The sequence below is a fragment of the Lissotriton helveticus genome, chromosome 3_1, assembly GCF_964261635.1.
Source record: "Lissotriton helveticus chromosome 3_1, aLisHel1.1, whole genome shotgun sequence".
NCBI classification, from domain to species: Eukaryota; Metazoa; Chordata; class Amphibia; order Caudata; family Salamandridae; genus Lissotriton; species Lissotriton helveticus.
Window position 1 is genome coordinate 1,188,655,807 of NC_136061.1, and position 25,311 is coordinate 1,188,681,117.

General features: G+C 45.2%; 1 protein-coding gene across 3 annotated transcripts in view; it reads right to left on the reverse strand.

Annotated features, from left to right (window-relative positions):
• GRAMD1B (GRAM domain containing 1B) overlaps positions 1-25,311 on the reverse strand; it is a 798,329-nt gene that overhangs the window by 119,133 nt on the left and 653,885 nt on the right. For all 3 annotated transcript variants that reach the window (XM_078681825.1, XM_078681827.1, XM_078681826.1), the window contains 3 exons: positions 13,566-13,684; positions 11,346-11,488; positions 115-218 (listed from right to left, as the gene is read on the reverse strand). In XM_078681825.1, coding sequence (XP_078537951.1) covers positions 115-218; positions 11,346-11,488; positions 13,566-13,684 — 366 coding nt within the window. The remainder of the gene's footprint in view (positions 1-114; positions 219-11,345; positions 11,489-13,565; positions 13,685-25,311) is intronic.

Consider the following 25,311-nt stretch of genomic DNA (forward strand, 5'->3'; position numbering starts at 1 on the left):
TAATTGTTTCTGACTATTGCCGATTGAGCACTTTGAACCAACCTTTAGTTGAACTCACTGTAAAAACTATACATAAATAAAAATAAATGAGTAGGCATGCATCTACAAAAATACCTAAGTGGTGGAAGTAATCATCCAGTCCACTCCAGAGGTTTTTTTCAATGAAGGTTTTCACCAACCCCCAAGGCTGTTTTCTGTACCGAAGCTCTGTGGAAACCCTGCAGCATAAAAACAGGAAAGGAAATTGAAACAAAATGCCTCTAAAAGATAATACAAAAGAGGTACTCTGGTAAATAGTAGTGCTGCATAACCCACCTCCTTCTTTGGGAGATTTGCCCTTAATATAGGGTGCTGCAGAATGCACCCTGCCCTTTGGAGGCCCCACCCTGAATTTAGATGCAAAATGACAAACCCACCAAAATCTTCTACGGTTTATCCATGTACCCATGAGGCACACAGAGCTCCTTTAATTTGGAACAGTCTATAGAGAATTCTCAGCATAGCATCAAACCTTTTCGATTTGTCAGTCACAGATGTGAATGACTGACAAAGCTGGACATATTTTCATTCCTACTTGGTCTATTGAGGTTGAAGTGAGTCTCAGACTGTGCTAAGGGACTCGTGTTACCTTGCGTTACACAAACATAAATCAACATAATAGTGACTGCAGAATTATCTCTCTCTCTCATAGAACAGCAAAATGATACCTCCAATTTACTATTTATTAATATACCGATAAACAACTGTGTTATTCATTGGCTTCAGATCCACTTAAGCATTCAGTGCCTTTTGGATTAACTTAAAATGTTAGACCTACAAGATGCTTGTTAACTGTCCTGCTTTGAAAATGGGTTGAAGTCCTCATTGAAGCAAATTTTGGGGATTCACACATGGTGATGTAGTCAGGTCGACAGTGATTGATTCTGATGGCCTGGGGCACAAGGCTTGAGAAAGATCTGACTATGTTTCATTGTTAGTTTATCCACGATAGAGCACTGTTCTGTTATCAGGCTCATTTTCCGGAATTGAAACAAAAGAATTATTGAGATCCATTTTAACTACAGCACTGGCTACTCCGTTTGTGATGTACAGTCAACATCACCAAGAATTTCCGGATCGAGGTGCACTCAAGGCCTAGCTCGACCATATGGTATATGGTAAGTACAGGAACAGTACAACACAATTCTCACAGTTGCGATAAAGATGGCAATATCTGGCCAAATGTATTAGTACACTTGCAAATTACACTTTTAAGGCGCGTCTACTTTTATCAAGCAATAAGAAAATAGTTCTTAAAATTAAGAGGTGAATTAGTAAACTCAAAGTCACACACAGTGGTTGTGTATACTTTAACATAGTTAATCAAACAAAATGAGTTACTTAACGGTTTGAGGTATTATAAGATCTGGATTTTCTTGCAGATTCTATAAAACCTCAATTAGCAGGCATATTAGGTTAAAATTACTGCTGACTTAGAACATGGCAGCAGTAACTCCATTCATTGCAATTTTATGGCACGACACGGAAGCCATATTATGCAAATCTCCTTTTTGCCACAGCTCAGCAGCAACAATTGAATAGAACTTTAGTGAACATTCTGAAGATATGAAGTGTCCCTCTATGACCAGGTATCTTCCTTCCTTGTTGCTGCTGCTCAGAAAGAGAAGTACTACCTCTTCAAGCTTAGTACTTTTACTTGTGATTTTGCATTTCTAGCACTATCCGTGCATATCTGGTGTACTTTTGAAGCTTTTATCGTATTGGGGTGGTTTACCTGATGTACTTTTGAGACTTATATCGTCTTAGTGTGCTTCTTGAAGGCTGGATGATGTGTTTTCAATTCCCCTGTCTTCAGCAGTGACAATGTTGATGTGTTTCTCTTTCCATCTCTAACTCGTGTTACAGCTCTTAATGCCCTTTTCCGTGATAATTCTTTCATTCCGCATTTCCGGTTTGATTTTAAATCGGAACAACCTCTAACCGATCCCTCGCGCGTGCCCTACTTGAGTCACACTGCCTATGATGCTGCACGCTCACACTCACGCTCACGCTCTGATCCCGCATTTTCCCATCAATTATCGAGCACTTCAAAGACTAAAAGCAGGTGCTCTAAGATCAAACCATTCATACTCCCAAATGATATCCCTAGACCAAGAGTCGAGGACAGAACTCCTCTGGTGGCTGAAGAATGCGGACGCATGGAATGGCAGAGCCATTTTCGGGGAGGAACCGGATCTAATAATAGAATCAGATGCGAGCTTGGAAGGATGGGGGGCGAGATGTGGGAACTACTCAACAGGTGGACGTTGGACCGCCCAAGAGAAGAGGTTGCATATCAACTGCTTAGAATTATCGGCAGGTTCATTTGCAATTCGCTGTTTTACACCGAAAGCAGTGAAATGCTGTGTGACTTTACGGATGGACAATGTGTCAGCAGTCCGCTATGTCAACAAACTGGGCGGAAGACACTCCAAGGGCCTCACGGACCCGGCGAAGGGATTTTGGGAATATTGTTTGAAGAAAGGAATTTCGGTTATAGCAGAACATATTCCAGGGTTAAGCAATGGTGTAGCAGACTGGTTCTCCAGGAATTTCAGGGACTCCAGCAACTGGAGACTAGACAGACAAACGTTTTTAACTATCCAATCAATATGGGGTCCTTTCAGGACAGACCTTTTTGCAGACCGCCTGAACACCCAACTGAAGGAATTCTTCAGTTGGAGGCCGGACCATCAAGCTCGGAGAGTAGATGCCTTCCTCCAAGACTGGAGGGGCTTGAAGCCCTATGCCTTCCCGCCTTTTGCATTGCTTCCCCGGCGTCTTCTTCACGCTCGACGCTACAACGAGAACATAACTGTAATAACTCCACTTTGGAGATCACAAGCCTGGTGTCCGGTCGTTCTGGAGCGGAGCATAGACTTTCCAATCCTAATACCCTCGTTCAGGGAGATACTCTTGGGTCCAGAAGGAGACATATATCCCCTCGTAGATCAGGGTCTTCTAGTTCTGACGGCATGGAGGATTTCAGGAGACAATGGCAAATCCCAGGGCTTTCACCAAATGCTTTCAGACTCATCTCTGAGTCATGGGCTCCGGTTACAAGGAAGGCATATCGACTGGCGTGTAACAAATGGGTTGGCTGGTGTTTTCAACGAGGTCATTATCACGTTTCAGTTGATCTAGTTCATGCTATTACCTACCTATCTGAACTCTTTACTTCAGGACTCTCTTATAGAACCGTCAATGTCTACAGATCTGCAATCTCTGCAGGGCACTGCCTTGTTGATGGTCTCTCCGTTGGACAAAGCTTGCTAACTAAAAAGATGATGAGAAGCATAAGAGTTCTTAATCCTCCAATCGCTAAATACTCCGCCCTTTGGGATGTTACACTGGTACTTCAAACCTTATCCTCCTGGGGAGAGAAGAACTGCGTTACTTACCTGTAACAGCAGTTATCCAGTATTGGTGTCTTTCATAGATTCACATGCCTGAATCATTCCCCGTCGTCGAGACGGGAGCCTCCGGTACATAAAAAAGTAATGTCCTATAGACATACATAGAGAAAATAGGCCTAAGGGTCTCACCTTAGTAGCCTTTCTTTGTCCTTATGCAAAAAGGACCAAACTCTCACAGTCAGCCAATCAGCTCCGACCTCCCTCTAGAACCTTCCTGGGAGGAGCCTCAGTCCCTCAGATTTTCGTACGCACTCAGCTAGTTAGGCGTAATATTGTGAGAGAGGGATGTGAGACTTCCCAGGGGAGGCGGGAGGGTTGCATGTGAATCTATGAAAGACACCAATACTGGATAACTGCTGTTACAGGTAAGTAACGCAGTTCTTATCCAGTATTAGGGGTGTCTTTCATAGATTCACATGCCTGAATCAGAGTAGCTAGCAATTAGAAATGCACATTCGTGATGGAAAGGTGCCCTGCAGGCATGTTAGACAATGCACACATTGTACTATAGCATGTAAAAAGACAGCATAAGCAGAGCATCACAATAGCAGAGAATGTGCATACCTGGATGGCTCACCTCACTGAAAGAGATGGCTCACCTCACTGAAAGAGATGGCGTAGCACCGCCTGGCCCACTGCTGCATCCTTCTGAAGTTCGAGATCCAGGCAGTAGTGTCTGGAGAAGGTGTGCGGTGACTTCCAGGTCGCCGCTCTGCATATGTCCAGGATCGGCACTCCAGCGAAAAGTGCTGCTGATGTGGACATCGCCCTGGTGGAATGTGCAGTGACACGATCAGTCAAAGGCCGTCCGGCCTTGGTATGACAGAATGCAATCGCCGAGGAAATCCATCTCGAGATGCTTTGCTTCGTGAGAGGCAGGCCCATTCTTGGATTGCTGTATGCCACGAATAGTTGTGAAGATTTTCTGAAGGCTTTGGTTTTATCCAGATAGAACTTTAGACATCTCTTGAGATCTAAAGAACGGAGTGCTCTTTCGGCTGCGGTGGAAGGGTTTGCAAAGAAAGACCTAAGGACTATTGGCTCATTGAGATGAAAGTCCGAAGGCACTTTCGGTATGAACTTTGGGTTCGGTCTTAACATCACTCTGTCCTGTCTGAATTGCAGGTATGGATCCTGAATGGACAGGGCTTGAAGTTCGCTCACTCTCCTGGCCGATGTTAGAGCGAGCAAGAGCGCAGTTTTCCATGAGACGTATTTGATGGAAGCCCGATGAATGGGTTCAAAGGGATGCCTCATAAGTTGGTTGAGAACTAGGTTCAGATGCCACATTGGGGGGACTCTCCGAGGCCTCGGAAAGGATCTATAAAGCCCCTTCAGGAATTGTTTGACAAGTCTATTGGACCACAGGGAAGGTCCCGTGAAAGTTCTGGTGAACCTCGATATAGCTGCTAGGTGGACTTTTATGGATGCATGTGCCAGTCCTGATCGTGCCAAGTGCAGCAGGTATGGCAATAGCTGTTCAGGTGTGACGAACAGTGGGTGCAGGCCCTGGTCCGAACACCAAATGCAGAATCTTTTCCATTTGAGAGAGTAGGTTTTGTTGGTACTGTCTGCTCTCGCTTTTGCCAGTATATCTCTGCAGTCCTGCGGGATATTTAGGCCACCGAACTCTCTGTGCTCAGGAGCCAGGCCGATAAGCTGAGCGATTGCAGGTTCGGGTGTTGCACCTGCCCCTTGGACATCGTCAGGAGGTTCGGGTGCTGTCGCAGACGAATCGGTGTCTTGATAGAGAGCCGAAGTAGATCCGAGAACCAGTGTTGTCTCGGCCAGTACGGGGCAATCAGGATCAGGGTACAGGGCTCCGCCTTCATCTTCCTGAGGAGCCTCGGGATCATGGGAAACGGAGGAAAAGCGTACGCAAACACGCTGAACCAACCGATGGAAAAGGCATTCCCCAGTGATCCCTGTTGGGGATGCCAGCTTGCGTAGCTTGGGCATTTGGCGTTCCCCTTGGTGGCAAACAGGTCGATTCTTGGGACTCCCCATTGAGAGAAGATGTGAGTCAGCGCGCTGTCGCTCAGTTCCCACTCGTGGGAGAGTGATCGTTGCCTGCTTAGGGCGTCGGCGATGGTATTGTCCTTGCCCGGCACATAGTCGGCTTTGAGTGCGATTCCCTGCAGCACTAGCCAGTTCCAGATCTTCTGCGATTCGCGTGATAGAGAGAGCGAACGCGTTCCTCCCTGTTTGTTGAGATAGTGCATCGTCGTGGTGTTGTCCGTTTTGACGAGCACTGGGGAGTGCCGGATGCGTGGTAGAAAGGCCTGTAGTGCCAGATACACGGCTCTCAGCTCTAAAAGATTTATATGAAGCTGTTTTTCCTGAGTGTCCCATTTGCCGCTGATCCGAAGGTCCTGAAGGACAGCTCCCCATCCCTCCAGGGAAGCGTCCGTGGTGATCACCAGAGGTGTTGCCGGAAGGAGAAATGACAGTCCTATGGTCAGATTTTTGCGACGCCTCCACCAGGTTAGACTCTTGGTCATTTTGGGTGTTATCCAGACAGTGTCCTCGAAAGAGCCAGTACTTTGAGTCCATTGGCTCGCGAGCGCCTCCTGCAACGGGCGCATTCTGAGTCTGCAGTGAGGGACGAGGAGTATACAGGAGGACATCATGCCCAGGAGGGATGTATAGGTCCTGACCTTCAGGTGTGTCCTGTTCGCCACAGCCGTGGCCAGGGACAATATCTTGTCTGTCCTTTCCTGCGAGGGAAAGGCTCTTGCGCACTCTGTGTCCAAGGTTGCTCCGAGGAAGGTAATTATTGTCGTAGGGACGACACAGGATTTCTTGAGATTGAGGGTTAATCCCAGCCTCTGAAAAAGATTTGTGCAGGCGTTGGAGGATTTGGCTGCGTCTTCCTCCGAGGGTGCTTTCACCAGCCAGTCGTCTAGGTAGGGGAAGACCTGGTGACCCATTTGACGCAGGAAAGTTGCCACTGGTGCAAGGCACTTCGTGAAAATCCGCGGCGCGGATTTGAGGCCGAACGGTAGTACCTTGAATTGATAATGTTGCCCTGCAACCTCGAACCTCAGGAATTTTCTGTGACACTTGAGGATGGGAATGTGGTAGTAGGCATCCTGGAGATCCAAGGATGTCATGAAATCTCCTTTTTCTAGAATGCCTAGTATTTCTTGAATCGTCACCATCCTGAACGATTGGCTTCGTAGGAAGACGTTGAGCGCCCGGAGGTCCAGAATGGGCCGCCACTTGTCCTCTTTCTGGCGTACAAGAAAGAAGTGGGAGTAAAAGCCCTTCCCCTTCAGGGGTGCCGGAACGCGCTCGATAGCTCCTTTCTTCAGCATTACAGAAATTTCCTGGAGAAGCAGGCGTAAGTTTTTGTGCGCCCGCCTGCGAGGAGGAGTCCTGGGAGGGATGGTGGTGAGTTCGAGGGAATGGCCAAAACGTATAATTTGGAGAACCCACTTGTCCGTGGTTATGAGTTGCCAATTGTTGAGGAAATGGGTCAATTTTCCTCCAAGTTGTAAGGAGGGATAGGGTGGCTGGACTGGCTGGAGTAGCTCGTCACTGGCGGCCGCCAGTGCCCCTCTTTGCATTCTTGCCTCTGAAGTTCGATCGTCCATAGGATGATTGACGGCCTTGAGGTTGCTTGTGTTGGTATTGACCTTTGTTAGTATAGGAGTACGAGGACCTATTCTGATAGGAACCTCGATACGAGGACTGTCCTCTGGATCTGTTGCCTCGAAAGGACTGGTTCCGGGACTGTAAGGTACCCAGAGCCCTGGCCGTATCCGTGTCCTTCTTCATGGTTTGCAATGCCTCATCGATTTTGGACCCAAAAAGGTGCTGGCCATCGAAGGGCATGTCCAAGACCTTGGATTGCACCTCCTGGCGGAACGACGTCGCTTTAAGCCATCCTTGACGGCGTAGGACCGCAGCTCCAGCAAGTTGACGAAAGCCAGTCATGGCCGCATCGATAGCACAGTCTATTATTTCGGCTGCTGAAGATTGACCCTCCACTAGTAGAGCCTGGACTTCCCCTTGGACTGTGTCCGGCAGGTCTGACAAATATGGGGCTATGTCTTCCCAGAGTTGGCGATTATAACGCCCCAACAGGGCAATGGAGTTGGCCACCTTGACGGTCATGGCCGAAGTCGTCGTGAACCTTTTGCCGATTGTGTCCAGTTTTCTGCCTTCTTTGTCCGGAGGAGCGGACAGCGGGGAGGAAGGGTTGCGGGAGTGTTTCTGGGCCGCTTGTGTGACCACTGAATCCGGTTTAGGGTGCCCATTTAGGCAAACCGCTGCAGACAGTGGGGCTTTGTATTTTTTGTCCAGGCGCGGAACAACCGCAGACACAGAAGCGGGCGTCAGCATTATTTTCTTGCCTTGTTCCCACAGAAATTCTATTATTGGAATAGATTTAGTCGTCTTTTGAGTCTGCTCCTTAAAATCGTGCAGGAAGCATTCAGTTTCTGTGGATTCGATAGCCATATGGAATCTCTTCGCCGCTCTTTCCACAATTTTATGGAAGCCGCCTATGTCTACCGGCGGCGAGTCCGCATGGCGCGGTTGGGGCGATGCTGGTGAGGACGCCACATAATCATCCTCCTCATCATGGGTAGAGTGGGCCTCCTGGACCTCTCCTTCCTCCAATTCTTCCTCCTCCTCATCCTCGTCTGACGACACTACCTCCTGAGGTTGAATCTTCTCATGGTGGGCCTGAGGGGGAGGTCGAGACGGTTTTGGGGCTGCCGCTGGGTTATGAACGATCGGCGACTGATCTCTACTGTCAGCGTCCGGGAAGCGTTGTTTGTAATCCTGTACAAGGAATTTCAGGTCGTTCACCAGAGCAGCAGGTAGGCATATCATGGGGGTAACCTCCGTGCTGACTTTAGTGTGGACGGAGTGCTCCTGGTAAGAGAATTCTTCTACCTCCTCGTCAGTGCTTTGGCATTTGACATGTAGGTCCGAGATGGAAGTAGAGGGCCCAGGTGGTCATCCTCTTCTGAGTCTTCACTCTGGAAGATTTCGTTAGGCGGTTGCATCTCCACTTGGCTTGGAGACGTGGTCTCCGGCGTAATATGCGGCTTAGTAGTCTTGCCCAACGCAGGACTGGAGGTGGAAGCCGCCGACGGCGTCGTCGACGGTGGTAGCGTGAGGGATGACACCTCCACGAGCTTGGTTTTCTTCCATGTTTCTGAAAGCGTCTTCGTCGACGACGAGTCCTCCGTCGACGGCAGCTTTAACTTCGTCGACGACGACGACGAGTCCTCCGTCGACGGCGTCTTTAACTTCGACGACGACGACGAGTCCTTCGTCGACGGTAGGGTCCTCGTCGACGGAATCTCCGTAGACGGCAATTTGGTCGTCGACGACCGTGACGTCGTCGGTGCACTCGTCGACGGTGAGCCCGTCGTCGATGTCGTTCTCGTCGACGTTTTCGTCGTCGACGTCTTCGCCGTCGATGCCCTCGTCGATGCTTTCGTCGTCGGGGCCGTCGGTGGTGGGTTCGTCGTCGACGTCATCGTCGATAGGTTGGTTATCGTCGTCGACGGCGTAATTTTCGTCGACGGAGTAGTCTTCGACGTCGACAGGGTCTTTGTCGTCGACGATTTCAGCAGTAAAACAGAGGAAATAGGTCTACCTGTCGATGACGATGATGGAGATGTCATCGTCGACGGTGAAAGAGACAACGCTGACGTCGTTGACACCGTGGTAGTTACTGAGGTAGTCCTCTGGGCAGGTCTGCTAGATGCTTGAGCAGGCTTTTTAAAAGTCTGATTATCCTTAACAGACACAGAAGATGTCGTAGATCTTGCCTCTGAAGACTTCTTGGCTGTCTTCCTAGGAGGGGTGTCTGAGGGGCCAGGGGAAGTTACCCTTGGCCTCTTTTGAGAGACTGCTGAGGTTTTAGAGACACTACCTTCGGAAGATTCCAGAGTGTCTCTGTCCTTGAGTCTGTCGAGCCAGATGAGAAGGCGACCTTCCCTGTCTCTCACGGTCTTTCTAGGGAAAGACCTACATATTTTGCAGTCTGCAGGGACGTGGTCCGGATAAAGGCAATATAAGCATAAGGTATGCTTATCATCCACATGGAGCCTTTTCTTCCCACATGAAGAGCAGGCCCTGAAAAGGGCTTTCTTCTGGGATTCAGACATCGAAGAAAGCAGTGGAAAGAAAACACTTACTGCCTCAAAGTGTTACTGAAGTAGTCCTTGAAGATTGTAGAATGAAGATTCACTTTTCAAAGGAAAGTAGATGATTTATAAGGAATCCTGAGAAGAGCTCAGGCTGGAGACTCCCTAGCACAACGTGCGGTAGAAAATCTGAGGGACTGAGGCTCCTCCCAGGAAGGTTCTAGAGGGAGGTCGGAGCTGATTGGCTGACTGTGAGAGTTTGGTCCTTTTTGCATAAGGACAAAGAAAGGCTACTAAGGTGAGACCCTTAGGCCTATTTTCTCTATGTATGTCTATAGGACATTACTTTTTTATGTACCGGAGGCTCCCGTCTCGACGACGGGGAATGATTCAGGCATGTGAATCTATGAAAGACACCCCAAATACTGGATAACTCTTCTCTCTCCTTGAAACGTATCTCTTTTAAACTCACTGTTTTATTATGCCTGGTATCTTTCAGAAGAACCTCTGATGTCAAAGCTTTAGATATTTCTAGTAGATCCTTTCAACCAGAGGGTGTATGTTTCTATCTTAAGAGAAGAACCAAAACTATGTCCTCTTCTATTTTGTACCCCTTCTTTCCACAGAATGAAAGACTCTGCGTGGTTAAATGTCTGAAAGAGTATGAGAGGAGGACGGTTAATCTGAGATTGAACGAGACTCAATTATTAATTTCCTATAGATTTCCCCAGAAGCGAGTTTCGTCCCCAATCCTGGCAAGGTGAGTGAAGGGAGTTATGTGTGAAAGCGGTGTGGACAACTCTATCTTTGGAGCTCATTCCCTCAGGGGCTCATCAGCTTCTAAAGCCTACTTCCTTGGTGGGGGATTACAAGAAATTCTTAAGGCAGCAGACTGGTCTAATGATAGTATGTTTAAGACTTGTTATTTTAGGCCAATCTCTAATGTGATTGATAATGTTCTTAATGCACTTTGAACTTGCATAATATGGCCTCCGTGTCATGCCTTAAAATTTAGATTTTTCACAGCCTGCTGGGCAGAAAATGTGGATTTTATTAAGAACAGGGAGGCTAATATTATCCCACCACTTTTGGTCTATATTTTTTGATCCCACCCTATTGCTGATACAAATATTACGAAATGGTATTCTTCTTCTTTCAGAATAAGAATTTTCATCTCTCAGGACTGGGATTTGAGAAACCTTCTTCGTTTGGTGTCATGTTTTACTACGAGTTGAATTTCTTTCTTCGCAACCTGTCAAAGAAGGAAGATACCTGGTCATAGAGGGACTCTTCATCTCTTCAGAATGTTCACTAAAGTTCTATTCAATTGTTGCTGCTGAGCTGTGGCAATAAAGGATATTTGCATAATATTAGCCTCCGTGTCCTTAATAAAATCCAGATTTTCTGCCCAGCAGGCTGTGAAAAATCAAAATTTTCCTGTATCTGCCAAGAATCAATGTTTCTATATTGCCTCTCACTTCTGAATTAACCCAGAATTATTTACAAGGGGAAAACATGCTCTATTTGGGTCATCGCTGGATGTACTTAAATACCTTTGCGCATTTTTAACTTTAGGTCCGACCCCTAACAATACAATTGGGAACTAAATTATGGGAGTCAGAGCCACATAGATTAATTTGTAACAAAATTCAATGCCATCTACCCCAAAGCATGCAGTTTTAAAAAGGTTTACTAGAACCAAGCTGAAGAAGCATGTAACAGAACTGGGATTGTAACTTACAATTCCTCATAGATGCATAAAGAAACCTGTAACTCTCACCTCAGTCGGCTTTTATTCCTGGCGACCCTTGTAAGCGTGTAGCGGTTAATGGTGTAAAAGTAATCATGATATGGGACATCATGCGTAAGAACTTCTGCATCTATCACATAGCACTCACTCTCCTGACTAGCCTTGTAGAGAGTCTGAAAAGAAAACACACCACTTGAGAACTTTAACAGACACCCATGTTGCCTTACAACATCCTGGGTGGCACGGTTAAACACCAGAGAATAATCTTGTTCGACTACAACACATGCAAATACATGCTTAATACAATATACCATTATAGGGCATACAACAAGGATCACTGGATTACTTTTGCTGTGGCGGATATATGCAAATCAAATGATACATGTAAACATCTCACAGTTATACAGTACATTCCAGGAGCTGCAGCATCAATTTGGAACTTGCTAATGATGAAACTTCGACCATCTGAATCTCTATTAATTTTTCATTTAAAAAAAAATTAAAAAGTGACTTTTTTTTCTCTTTGAAACCCACTGAGAGCGTCCATCCTCTTTTTCTACAGCAGGACAGAATTTCCTCCGAAGTTTTCTTCTTTTAAGTTGCATCTGCTACCATATTGTTTCCTCTTTCCATTTTTTTCTCCATCCAATAATTTTAATTTCCCATTTTTTTACCTCATGCTGTGCTCCTTTTTCTGTCCTCCTCAAACTACCACCCCATTCTTGGTTTCTACATCTCCCTCAAGTATTCCTCACCTCTCTTTTTCGATTCTCTAACCCCGCCCCTTACTCAGTTTCTTTCCTTATGTAGGATCGTTCTGGGACCAACTCAACTGAACATTTCTCCGTTATTGGTTTGTGCTTGCTCAATTGTAAAATATGTTTTCTTCCATGCAGTTTGATGTAAGCTAAAGCATGTCTTCTCTTGTTTTATGTAGAGTGTGCTTATGCCACAGGGTTTAGTGTGCTATGTAAGAAGACATATCTAAATATATAACACCTTTGTGTCCAGTATGATCCTGGAGGAATAATGGTCCCACCATACACATTAGCTCTATGCAAAACAGCTGGGTGTCTACATCTCAGAGCACACACTAGTGTGTTGCCTTCCTCACACCTCCCATACACGAAGCACCTCAATGCGGCAGGCTCATATTCCGATTACTTATCACCCCATTTCCAGGTGCTGTACCTTTTTATGTCTCATACTGCAGGTCCTCTTGTTGCTCTGCACCCCGCTTACTCTATGATATCAGACTGCTGACTCTGAGAGCCCTATGTAAAGGATGAGTAACATCGAGGAGACCGGATGGAACCAAAAACACGTTTTATTAGTATTTTTTTTTGTTATTGGAAAAGCGATTTAAAAGTGATATTTTAGTGGAATTCCTGTTGTCATAAATGAGTCATCTGACTTAAAGAAGACTATCAGATAGTGATGTAAAACAAAGTACTTCATCACGCTACCAAAAACGTATTTTGGTGAAGTCAACTGGTAGCATGAGGCATAAGCGATATAAGTACATCAGAGATGATCTTACATAAACAATGCATCTGAAACACTCTAAACTGCACATGTGACCTGATGACTTTCAATGATAGGCGCTTATGGCCTCATTACCAATTTAAGGCCCTTAGGAGTGATAGTGTTCCACCATACTACAACAGGTCTTGTGTTTCGGACCCAAAATTCCCAGGTCTGGAAACACAGTACCAGTTTTACTGAATGTAGATCCCTATTTGGTATATCTGCAGGTGAAGAGGAATAGGAGATGTGGACATAGGTAGAGCCCAGTCCACTCCTGCTTGCTACAACGCCACAGGTGGAACCAGAAGGTGTTGCACCAAGGTCAAAGATTCCTCGCTGCTCAGATACTCTCCGTGCCAAATGCCCACGTGGCACGCAACGTCCTATCAGCAGAATAGTCCTCTAAATGGATGGAACGCATACACGTTTTCATCCATAGACAGTACTCGTTCCAGGGACAAAGATTAATGTCTGGATTATTAGGATACTGGCCACAATCAGAGATTTCTGCACCCAGTACTCCCGCAGCCTTAGCCAGCCAACTCGTAATGAGGGATTAGTAGTGGGGATGACTAAACTTAATAGTTCTAGTGGAGTAAGACACTTAAAAATATCAGCGTTCTTTGCACCAGAGTGTCAGCTTTAATTCCCAGATGTGAGGAAGCTGGCGATGCCTATGGCATATGCCTGACAGGCAGAGGGAGAACCTTTCAATCGTCATACCTGAGTCTCTGTGACAGTGGCAGTTTTCGGAGCCAGTGGGTTGGTGAGGGTGATAGTGTATAGAATTACACGGGTCTGGTTCCCATTTTCTTCCTTCTTCCAGGGTTGGAAAATGACATCTATGGGGAAACGAAATTGCATTAAAATAACAGATTTCCAGCGTTCAAACACATTGCAAAACCTCCAACAACAAACAATGTTTTGCATATAACATGTTCTGGGACAAAGGAAAATGACAAATGATCTGGCATACACAATCAAACACACACATACATTCACTGGTAAAGAATTAGCTGGAGTGTGCTAAGTAAAGCCCAACAGGGAAGAACATATTTTCAAATGGTCATGGGGAGTCATGGCCCTGCCGGACCATTTATGCATCGTTGTATGTTTTTAAATCACATCGGAAAGAGCTGGCGCCCAAACATTTGTGCTGTATTAATTTTTGGACAGGTCCTTGCCCACATGGCTTAACTAGAGCCATGTGGCTCCCTGTGGACTTGGCCTCCTTCCGCAACTTAAAAAACATGCACTGACTTACTGCAGCCTGAGCACTGGAAGCACTGCCCACCTACATCATTAAAGTAACATTTTCTAAATCGTTACCTGTATTGTGTTGTGGCCATTTTGGTGGGCAATTAGTTCCTAACAGCAACATGACAGTTGCAACCGTCAAAGATTTCTTGCTTCTTGGATGCATGTACAACAGCCAGTTCCTCTAATCAGAAAGCCAGGTTGCAACAGACCAATGAATGCAGAAAAGCAGAATGCTTTCAGAGTTTTCTGAGAGCCATTAGCTCAGCATGGAAGCTACATCTCTAGCAAGACCTAAATAGGCACATACTACTATAATATTTGAACAAATAGAAGATACACCTACATTTCAGATGAGCTGACAGAGTTGCACTTGCAGAGTACAGTTAAGTGACAATGACTACAGTAGCGTTCTCCCCAGCCCGGGTACTGGTCAAATGACTATGCCACACTCAGGAGCTTAGTATAATAGGTCTTTATTCCTCAGCTTGCAACCACAAACTCAACATTCTAAACCTGCATTCACTTCACTATGCTCTAATGCTTACGTCACAGTTCTACGGAATCCATCAGGAGACACAAGGGTGCCAACATTACATACTCACACAACACTACATCTCCACCTCTGTTAAATAAAATGTAAAGTTTTTTTTTTACAAATATATACACAACCAAAGCTCTTCAATGAGCCTTTGTGGTGCTGTGACTGCACGCACCAACCGTGTCTTCGGTAAATCGGGACAGACAGTATAAGTGTCTAGACTGGCGTTAGGGATCTAGAAACCGCAGCAGTAAGGGGGGTCTTCACGAGACCTTTTAGATCCAATATCTACATTGACATCAGTGTCTGACAAGCGAAGAGCCACATGTTGGAAATGCGAGGAATCTGATGTAATGGTCTTCCCAGTACGTTGGGCAGTCACCATGTGTCCTTTGGTGTTCACAACATGAAATGGTTCAGCATTGAAAGGTGCCTTAGACTTTCGTTTTCTATGCTGTTGAACAAGCACCAGATCTCCTTTCGTGAACATAACGTCTTTTGCATGTCAATGTGGAGTGGTGTGGCTCACTGGTTAGAGGCGGCAGACCCGGGAGCAGAGGACGGCCCGGGACCAGGGTTCAATTCCCGACGCGGCAGGGTCTTGGACCAGGGTCAACGGACTCGATAATTCTCGCCTCGGTGCCTACTCTAACTAGGGATCACACTCGGCAACTCTGGGCATTAGCTTGCCTCATCTCCACAACGGCCCCCCACATAAGCCGGGGATGCCTGGTTTCACCTTGGAGACACCCAGTAGGGACCATCTCACAGGGAAAGCCAAGACGGGTTCCCCAGCGGTCTCCAGCGCAGAGATACTCCTTCGGGAGTCGATTCTAGCGCTTTAGAAACCCACAATCAATCAATCAATCAATGCTTGTCTTCATAGGCCGGCATTTTTCCTCTTACTATCCAAGTCTTTCATGTGGGTCTCTTCCTCAGTGTATGATCTTTGGTTTGTCCATTGAGGTAACTTGGTCGTCATTGCTCTCCCGAACATCACGGTTGCAGGGCTCTCACCTGTGGTCGAGTGAGGGGTTGAATGATAAGCTCGAAGAGTCAAATTTAAGACAGTCATAAGGTCAAGGTTTGCTACTATAGCATGCTGGGCAGCTTCCTTAATAGTATTCATGAAACGTTCGACAAGGCCATTGGCCTGTGGCCAAAGAGGTGTGCTCTTCTGATGCTTCAAATTAAGAAAACTGAGAAACTCAGAATTATCGACTGCTGAAAGGTGGGTTATTTCACCATATCATTTGACTCCAGAAACCAGTGCAGGAATAAAACCAATGACAGGATATGTTACAGAAGGGGGTCTTAAGGGAAATAATTGGGAGGCCAAGTAATTCCCCAATTATTTGCTTACAGAAGGCCAATGGCAAGTACAGGTCAGTTCAAGAATTGAGGAAGGTAAATGAGATAGTGGTACCCTGTTGTCCCGTGGTACAGAATCAAGCCACTGTATTTTTTCACATACCATGTACTGCAGAGTTGTTTACTGTCATTGATTTATGTCAAGCTTTCTTCTCAGTGCCTTTGCATGAAGAAAGCCTGTATACTTTTTCCTTTGTGTTCCAGCAGAAGGTATGAACATAGCGTTGTGTCCCACAAGTATATACAAAAAGACCATCCATTTTTAACCAGATCTGAAAAGAAATCTGGAAGCCCTACAGATGCCCTGTAAGTCTACCCTCATTCCATACATAGATGATCCGCTTGTGGCATCAGAAGCACATGATGCGTGTAAACATGACACCCCCTTACTCTTGTATCACCTGGCTAAGAATGGACACAAAGTGTCTCCAGATAAACTGCAGTACTGTCATAAAGAAGCTAAATATCTGGGACATTTTGTGAAGGAGCTAGAAAGGTGTCTCCAGAAAGGGTGGACACGATCTTACAGCTGAATCTTCTACAAACTCAAAATGAACTCAGAATGTTTCTGGGAATGGTTGGCTGATGAAGACAGTGGATACGAAACTTTTCCTTAAAGGCATAACCTCTACTGAGGTTGACAAACGTGTCAGATCCGATTCCTTAGGACAACAAATGTACAAAAGCATTCCTGGAAATGAAAGAAAATGTGTGTAGTGTCCATGCACTAAGAATGCCTGATTTTACGAATGAATTCACTTTATTTTGCAGCAATCGAGATGGGTGCACACTCTCAGTGTTGACACAAATGCACGGAGAAGCTCGAAAGCCTATAGCCTATTTTCCCACTACACTTGATCCTGTAGCGGCAGGTCTTCCTGGTTGCCTAAAATCGGTAGCAGCGGTAAGTACTAGTCTGAAAATGAGTGAAAACATAGTGATGGGCTACTCTTTAACTGCTATGGACCCACACTCTGAGTAGCTATTGACGACAAGAACTAAAACGCAGTACATGACTCATAACAGATTGACCCGTTATGAGCAGAGTATTTTGTCCGCAGACAATATCACATTAATACGTTGTACAATCTTTAATCCTAAAACATTATTGCCTGTTAACTGAAACCAATGTTAAATGTGATGGATATCACCATGATTGCCTAGATGTCAGAGAATTGTGCACCAAACCCCGTCCCGCTATTAAGGATGAACGGATGTATGACATTACAACGCATGCTTTTACCACGCATGCCTTTACAACGCATGCCTTTACAACGCATAGCGCTTAGGGGTGCTGGATAGTGAATAGTTTAATTTACTATTCCAACTCCAGTCCCCGTGGATAGTAGGGACGGTGTTGGATAGTAAATTAAATCAATTCCCTATCCTAGAGCACCCCCCAGCGCTATGCGTTGTAATGACATGCATTGTAATAGTTGCGTCGTAAAGGCACTGCGTGGTAAAAGTTGCGTTGTAAAGGATGTTTCCCAGGATGAACCTCTAATTGTGCCCGACCATGTGTTATTTGTGGATGGTTCACGCCTAAGAGGAAACAATGGCACACTGAGAGAAGCATATGCCGTGTGCACCATAAATGATGTTATAGAAGCATCACAGTTTCAAAGTGTTCTCCCCACAAGTTGTGAGTAAATTGCCCTTACCAGAGCCTGCACTCTGTGAAAATGTGAAAATGAGTTACCATATTCACTGACAGCCAATACGGGTTTGGTGTAGTCCATTATTCTAGGCAGCTATGGTCTCAGCGTGGTTTTCAGGAACGCCAATACGGAATGGCATCCATGTCAACAACTTGTTAGAAGCATTACAATTGCCAGGAGAAATTGCTGTCATTGAATGTACAGGTCACCAAAATGGAAGCGGAGACGTTGCCATGGGCAACCGATGCGCTGATTCAGTAGCAAGGTACTGCGCACTGTTAGCTTGTTCTTTTAATGTGAATCTAAGGACGAGAGTTCTTTTGCCATGTTGATGAAAGTCACGGACACATGGGATGAGCTGAAACAAGTACAGGAAAATGTGTCAGAGGTAGAACAGAATAGATGGGTAAGAGGAGGATGTAAGAAAGATACAAATGGCATTTGGATGCCCGCTGACAGGAGGCCAGTGTTGCCCCATAGCTTCTTGTGAGTATTACAGATTTGAGGAGAGACGCCATGGTGAGACCATTCAGACAGGGATGGTACGACCCCAGGTTCAAAATATTTGTAGGAGAGATTTTTCATTCATGTAATATGACAGTAACTGAATGTAGGGAAAAGAAAACATCACTTTGACACACATAGGGAAATCAGGTGGTCCTTTTAACAGAATGCACATGTATTTTATTGAGATTTCTGTACATAAAGCGTTGAGATATATCCAGGTGACTGTCTGTATTTTCTCGAGATGGATGGAAGCCTACCAGACGAGAAGAAACAGCAGTCTGACTATAGTCAAGCTATAATTGCGGGTACTGATCCCTAAGCACGGCATGACGCCTTCTCTTGAGTCAGATAGAGGCTCATGCTTCAACAATGAAGTGATACAAACGATCTGTACAGTCTTACAGATTGAGCAAAGATTACAATGTAGTTAGAGATCAGAAACATCAGGTATAGTGGAACTAATTAATGCTACCATCAAGCCCAAATTGGCAAAAGTGAATGCTTCAAGCTCACTAAAGTGGGCAGATTCTTTACCTGTCGTGTTAATGAGCACTCAAAGTACCCCAGACAGGAGAACAAAATCCTAATAGGCAGGAGGGTGAGATTACCTGCTGTACCTACAAATGCTCTTGTGTATATTACAGACAACATCATCATCGATTACAGCAAAGAACTGGCCAATGTGGTTCGTTCTGTCTCTCATCAGGTATCAGTGGCCACACCAGACTTCCACCAAGAACATTGCCATGGAATCAATCCCAGAGATTGGGTCGTGTTCAAGAAGCACATTCAAAATACTTGTCATCAACCCAAATGGAAAAGCCCCTTCCAAGTGATCTTGATTATGAACACTGCTGTTAAGCGTTTTGGAGATGCAAATTGGATTCATGCCTCACTGACTAAAAGAGTGAGCAATCCAGAAGAAGTGCCCTTGGTCTCTGATCCTGAATAAAGAACTTTGGTGGTCGCACAGCCAGAGGAGAGACCACCCAGACCAGCAGCACCAGTGACAGTCTAGCCACAAGAAGAAAGGGGTGAAGATCACCAAACAGAGAGACAAGTGCAAGTGCCTGAAGTGACACAAAGTGGTATTGTGGTATCTAACGAAAGTGAAGCAGAGATCGAAGCACAGGTTGAGAGTACTCAAGGAGTGGTGCAAGGAGACTTAAATGATACAGGTGAAGGAACAAGAACCGGAGTAAGGTAAGTAAATTGACAAACAGAGTGGCCAAAAAGTTATGAACACAAGAACCCAAGGAGGAGTATCTCAATTGCTCGTATCTCAGAGATTATACATTAAGAAGACGAGACAGACAACGAAAACGGTAAGGATCCAAATCAACAAGTAAAATGGAGATGCAAAAGAGAACGAGTTCCTTGTCTCAGATACTCCACACTTGAATGGTCCTATTACGTGAACACTGCTCTGAAAGTTACATTAGAAGACATGCGCAATGTGAATCCTGAACTATTAGAGTCACCCTGAAATCCAAAAGATTTCGGAAACAAAAATAATTTTGAAGTAATAGAAGTTGGAAAGACATTGAGAAAAGACTTACTATCCCTGTTAGGCTTATTATTTTCGTTAACAGTTTTACAGAAGACTAACCTGGCCCGAGGAAAAACTACAGAACATTTTAGAAGAACACAAAGTAGGTTTAAGGATTGTTTATTTAGAAATCTGAACTGAAGAGAGAGAAAAAAACTAAAAATCCTAACTGTATCAGTGAAGCCACTCACTAAAACTACTGAACTAAGCTTTTGGTTGACTCATAGAGAATGTGTTTTATTAGAAATAAGTGTAAATATATCCTGGGATCGGTTTTTGAAATAACAGTAATAAGGATCACTATAGTACTAATAGGGTTTTACTTGACACCCGATTCAGAACTCAAAGCGAAGAATTTTACTAATACACATTGACATTAGAGGAAATGTGTTTTTTCTTATGCTTTTGTAAGCTATAAAAATGATCAATCTACTACTAACAGTTATTCTAGATTAGTTCAAGAACACACTAATGATTTGGGTGTAAAGGATTGCCAGGTTTGTGCTCATTTATCTACTTCTGTTTCAAAGGAGGTTACATACTATCACATACCTCTGTCTTATGTGGTTTCCTATAGTATTTTACTACCATTAGTTTATAGAGGAGGACATTTTGAATACTCTTATTCCAAATATGATTTGGTACTTTCTGAGTACCCTTGACAGAAAGCATGAACGTACTCCCGCAAGCAAAGGAGATGGGCACTGCTTGGTATCATTTCTTTCCACAGGCACCTATAGATAGTGTAAAAGCTTATAAAACCAATTTAACCTGTCTGATACAACCTGTAGAAAAGGCGAACATAATTGCATTAGAATAGAGGTACATTAACATGACAAAAACTATAGACTGAAAGGGTGATGTCTTAGAGAATGCTTGGAAGAAAGAAGAAAACAAATTTAGAAATAAGATGTTTATCTTAAACTTCGACTAGACAGCTGACATAAAGGGAAGATTTTTGTTTATATAAGGAGAACACCAAAAAGGATAGCTATGTAGGGATTAGTAGCTGTGAACACATTGACAGGTGAATCTTAGCAGGTATTACAGAGATAGGAAAATGCAATTCCATGGGTTTACTATATTTGTGGACAAAACATGTATTTTCTGTTGCCAACTGATTGGGAGGGAATTTGCTAGTTAGGCATATTAATCCCGAAGATATATCTTGTTTGAAGCTTAGATGCACTAACATGAACAACAGCACATAGACAGACATAGTGCAGAAGCTGGAACTGGATTAGTAGGAGACCTATTTGGAGCAATAATTCCACCTGTAGGAGTCATCATACATGATTAAAAGACTGAGAAGTTAGCAACAGTTGTCAACAAAATGGCAACTAGCACAACTTAGAGCTTTGCTTGTAATAAACACAGAATTAGTTGCTATAAGGACCGTCTCGCTTTCGACATACTACTTGCAGAAAAAGGAGGCGTTTGCCAGATACTTAAGTTAACTCACTGCTGTTCGTACATACCTGACGAAAGCAAAGAAATAGAGAGTTATCTAAAGAATATTTCAGGTTTATATCCCAAATTGGAAACACCAAGTATGTATGAACATTTTGGAAAAGGATTAACCACAATTGGGAACTGGTTTTCAACAGCAGGGAAAGGTATATCGAAAGCTATATTAATGGAAATAGTGATAGTGGGACTTTGTCTAAATTTATAAGTATTTCTTCTGCAGGAAAATCTCCAGAAGAATTTATACAAAAGATATGGGAGACTGGTTCACTCACACAATCCTACATGGAAACAGTCCACCTTCTTCTCAGTGTAGAGGGCCCACAGGGTACAGGGCACTACCCCACCCAGGCGCTGTACCGTATCCAGTGGTGGCAAGCTTGTTTAAATACTGAGCAAGGGATAACATATTGCAGGCGATGAGAGGAAGGGGTCCCTGGACAGTTGAGAACTTCCTTGTACATATGTATTCGAACTACACTCTGGAGGTTCAGAGAGGCAGATCCTCCTTCCTTGAGGTGAAAAAAAGCCCACGTGAGCACAACATAAAATATGCCCTAAAGTTTCCTGCTACCCTTCAGGTGCAGCAAGAGGACACCACCACTTTTTGCACGACTCCGGAGGAGGCCTGGACCTGGCTGGAGCATAAGGGGCTTGCACCTTCACATGGAGATAAACCTGGCTCCCCCCTTCCATAACAAACCCAGAGACAACGCACAACATGCTTCAGTCGCCAACCGCAGGGTCCCACCAAAGAGAAAGCGGCAAAGGAGAGGGTCTGAGCAGTAAAAGATGTGAAGCATGCTACATCACTTTTTTCCCTCGGGTTCGCAGGCGGAGAACCTGAATGAAGACTCACAAATAATATCAGACACTCAGATCGCAGTCGTGCTGGGCGGGGGCCTCGCTGTCACTCCGCAAACATCCAAAGACCTGATGTGATAAACTTCGAATAGGTTTTGGGTGGTTTGAAAAGAGTTTTAAATGGTAGGATATGCACTGCCGCCTAATTACTTCACATAGATCAGGTCATAGGAGGAGGTATCTGTCATTCTGGCCTACCATGGCCACTGAACCGGACACCCCCCAACTACACTATACCTCTGCTATAGACACTTTTCTTGATCAATTATTATTGCCTTAAAGTACCAAAGGCCACCAGTTGGCATACTGGCCTGGAAGTGGGAGTTGGAAATTGTTATTATTCAGTTTTTATTGTTTAGATTAAAAAAAGGACAACACTTCAACTATCTTAAGTGTGGGACCTTGCATGCTGTGCAAGTTGATGGATTTCAATGGTGGGTGTGCTTTTATCACTTGTGGGGCTGATTCTGCTTGCAATAGTATCGCTTTGACGACTGCTACGAACTTGGAATATCCGTGGTCTTGCCGGGTACACCAAGCGCTACTGTGTATACCAATACCTTTATAGACATCGGATCACTATAGCTCTCCTGCAGGAAACCCATCTTACCTCACAAACATGGGGGATGCTGATGGGGACCACGTACTCTAGCTATGCTAGGGGTGCACTGAAAGGGGTGGCCCCTGGGACTCCGCTGGATGTCTTACAAACTCGCACTGACACTGAGGGGCGCTATGTGTGCTGAAAGGGCTGTTGGACAGCCTCCTGATTTCACTGGTGTCGCTGTATAAGCCCAATACTAACCAGTCCACCCTTCCGGCAGTCACTGGCTACAGACTGCTCTAAAAAACACTGTCAATGCTAACTGGGGTGGGGATTTTAACTGCACTCTTGATTTAGACAGGGACTGCTCACGCCCCTCCCCTCCTCCTGGGCGCCCAATCAATTGCACTTGCACAACACTTAGAAATGGGCAACCAACCTCCCAGCACAGGAAGCATGGCGTGGCTTACGCCCACACATTAGGGAATACTCATTATTTTGGGTTACACGTTCTACACACCGGGATAGACTTACTGTACTGTTCATGGGATGCTATTACCAGGGCGTCCCAAACTGAATATATAGGACCCACCTTATTGGATCACTGTCCGCTGCAGTTGCTGTTTGACCTGGGGGAGAAATAAACCCTAAAATCCCAACATGGAGAATATCCCTAGAGAAGCTTGTGATGCCCCGCTTCGCTCCTTTCTTTCAGAGACTATTACTCCTTACTTTCAAGACAAGGGTACCGCATCCAGTGTTGGGATGGAATGGGACTTGCTTAAGGTCATGCGCCGCAGGCACATGATTAAAGTGGTAAACGGCACTTGCTTGACCCTCCGCAGGGAACTAGGCACCTTGGAATCAGACAAGCTTCGGTATGAACAAAAATCTCACACCTCTCAATTGGCTGCAGCTGTACTGGCCCAAGTTAAGATTAAAACTTAATACAACAATCGAACAATTGGACGCTCTTGATCACAGGTAATACCTGGCTAGACGATACGCAGAAGGAGACAAGGCTGGTAAGTTGCTGGCGTGGCTCCTACAGTCGGATTCTGGAATCCGATCACCGTCATTAATAACAAAGAGGGGCACATTTTTAAAACACAGGACAAAATGAAAACCACTTTCCACTCATGGTATGTCTCTGTGTATAAAGCCCCTCAAGAGTGTGACCCAACCAAGATACAACTCTTCCTTCAGGACAGCAACCTCCCTCGAATGCTGCCCATGTAATACGCAGAACTGGAATCCCCTATTACTGAAACTGAAATAGTAGATGCCACCCAGCAGATCGAAAGAGGTAATACCCCCAGGGCTAACAGTTGGCCCTTAGAGTTTTACACAGCCTTCCACTCTCAACTGGTCCCTCACCTGCTTAAGGTGTACATTGATGCTTATGAGAGAGGTGTATTACCCTTCTCTCTCTGGGAGGCAGTACTGGTGGTCCTACCCAAGACGGGCAGGGACCCAATACTTTTCAGATCCTACCGCCCACAGTCTCACCTGAAATCTGATTATAAGGTTCTTGGCAGAGTTCTGGCTAATAGATTAGTTGCAGTAACCCCACTTTTTGTGCACAGTGACCAGAACAGCTTCATACCTGGTAAAAAAAAACCTTCCTCAACTTGCGCAGACTCTTCCTGTTGGTTGATTGGGCGAACACAAAGGGCGACCTCTCCTGGATCACCTCCTTGGACATCGAGAAAGCGCTTGACACCTTTGGCTGGTGCTACATACAGTTCATGCTCACTGGCTTTGTGATAGGTCCCAGATTTCTAAAGTGGATATCCTTGTATATGTCATCAATGGCATGATTAAAGACAAGATCCATAATATTGAATCCCTTTGTTGTAGAATGAGGCGCCTAACAGGGATGCCCTCTGTCACCAAATATTTTCGCACTGGCAATGGAGCCATTAGCTCATGCGCAACGACAGAATGAGGCGGACTGGGGTATAGGGGGATATAATCAATGGCATGCAGTTTCACTATATGCTGATGATGTGCTGATTTACTTGCACAGGAATGAGATAGTGGTAGCCAGTACCCGATCTTCTCTATCATTCTGGACGGAGTAACCGCTTTCACCTATGGGGCGCAAAGCCATTTCCAAAATGTTGCTTTTGCCCAGACTGTTGGATTTTTTCACTGCCCTCCCTCTTCTACTGCCCCGGAAATTCGTCTGAGATCTTAAGTCATTGCTGACATCCATTATATGGGGAAATAATAGGAAACTAGTTTCTCTTTAGAAACTGTATGCCCCATTATCTGAAGGGGGACTGGGAGCCCCTAACTATAAAGCAGCTGCGCAGTTGCAGTGGCCAATGCATTGGCTGGCCGGACACAATGTCATGGAACTAGGATGCTGGGGACCGGACTGCGTTAATACACTGTGTGTTGGAGTGGTTGATGGGTTCGGAGACCACAATCCCACAGAGACCAGGGAACATTATAATGTTGATGGCCCGTTCCTGTTGGTCTTGCTACCTGCATAAGAGACAACCTTCCCATCTTATGCCCCCGACAAACCTCTTTGGGTGATGCCTGGTTGTAAGACACTGGGCCCTCACCTGGATGCGGCAGATTGGACCAGGACATGTGTTGCCTCAAGGGAGACCAGTCCTCTGACTCGATCCTCTGTATCTTCGAGAACTTGATGTATGATTATGGTATTCCTCCCAGATCCTGAATGCAGCTCTCACACA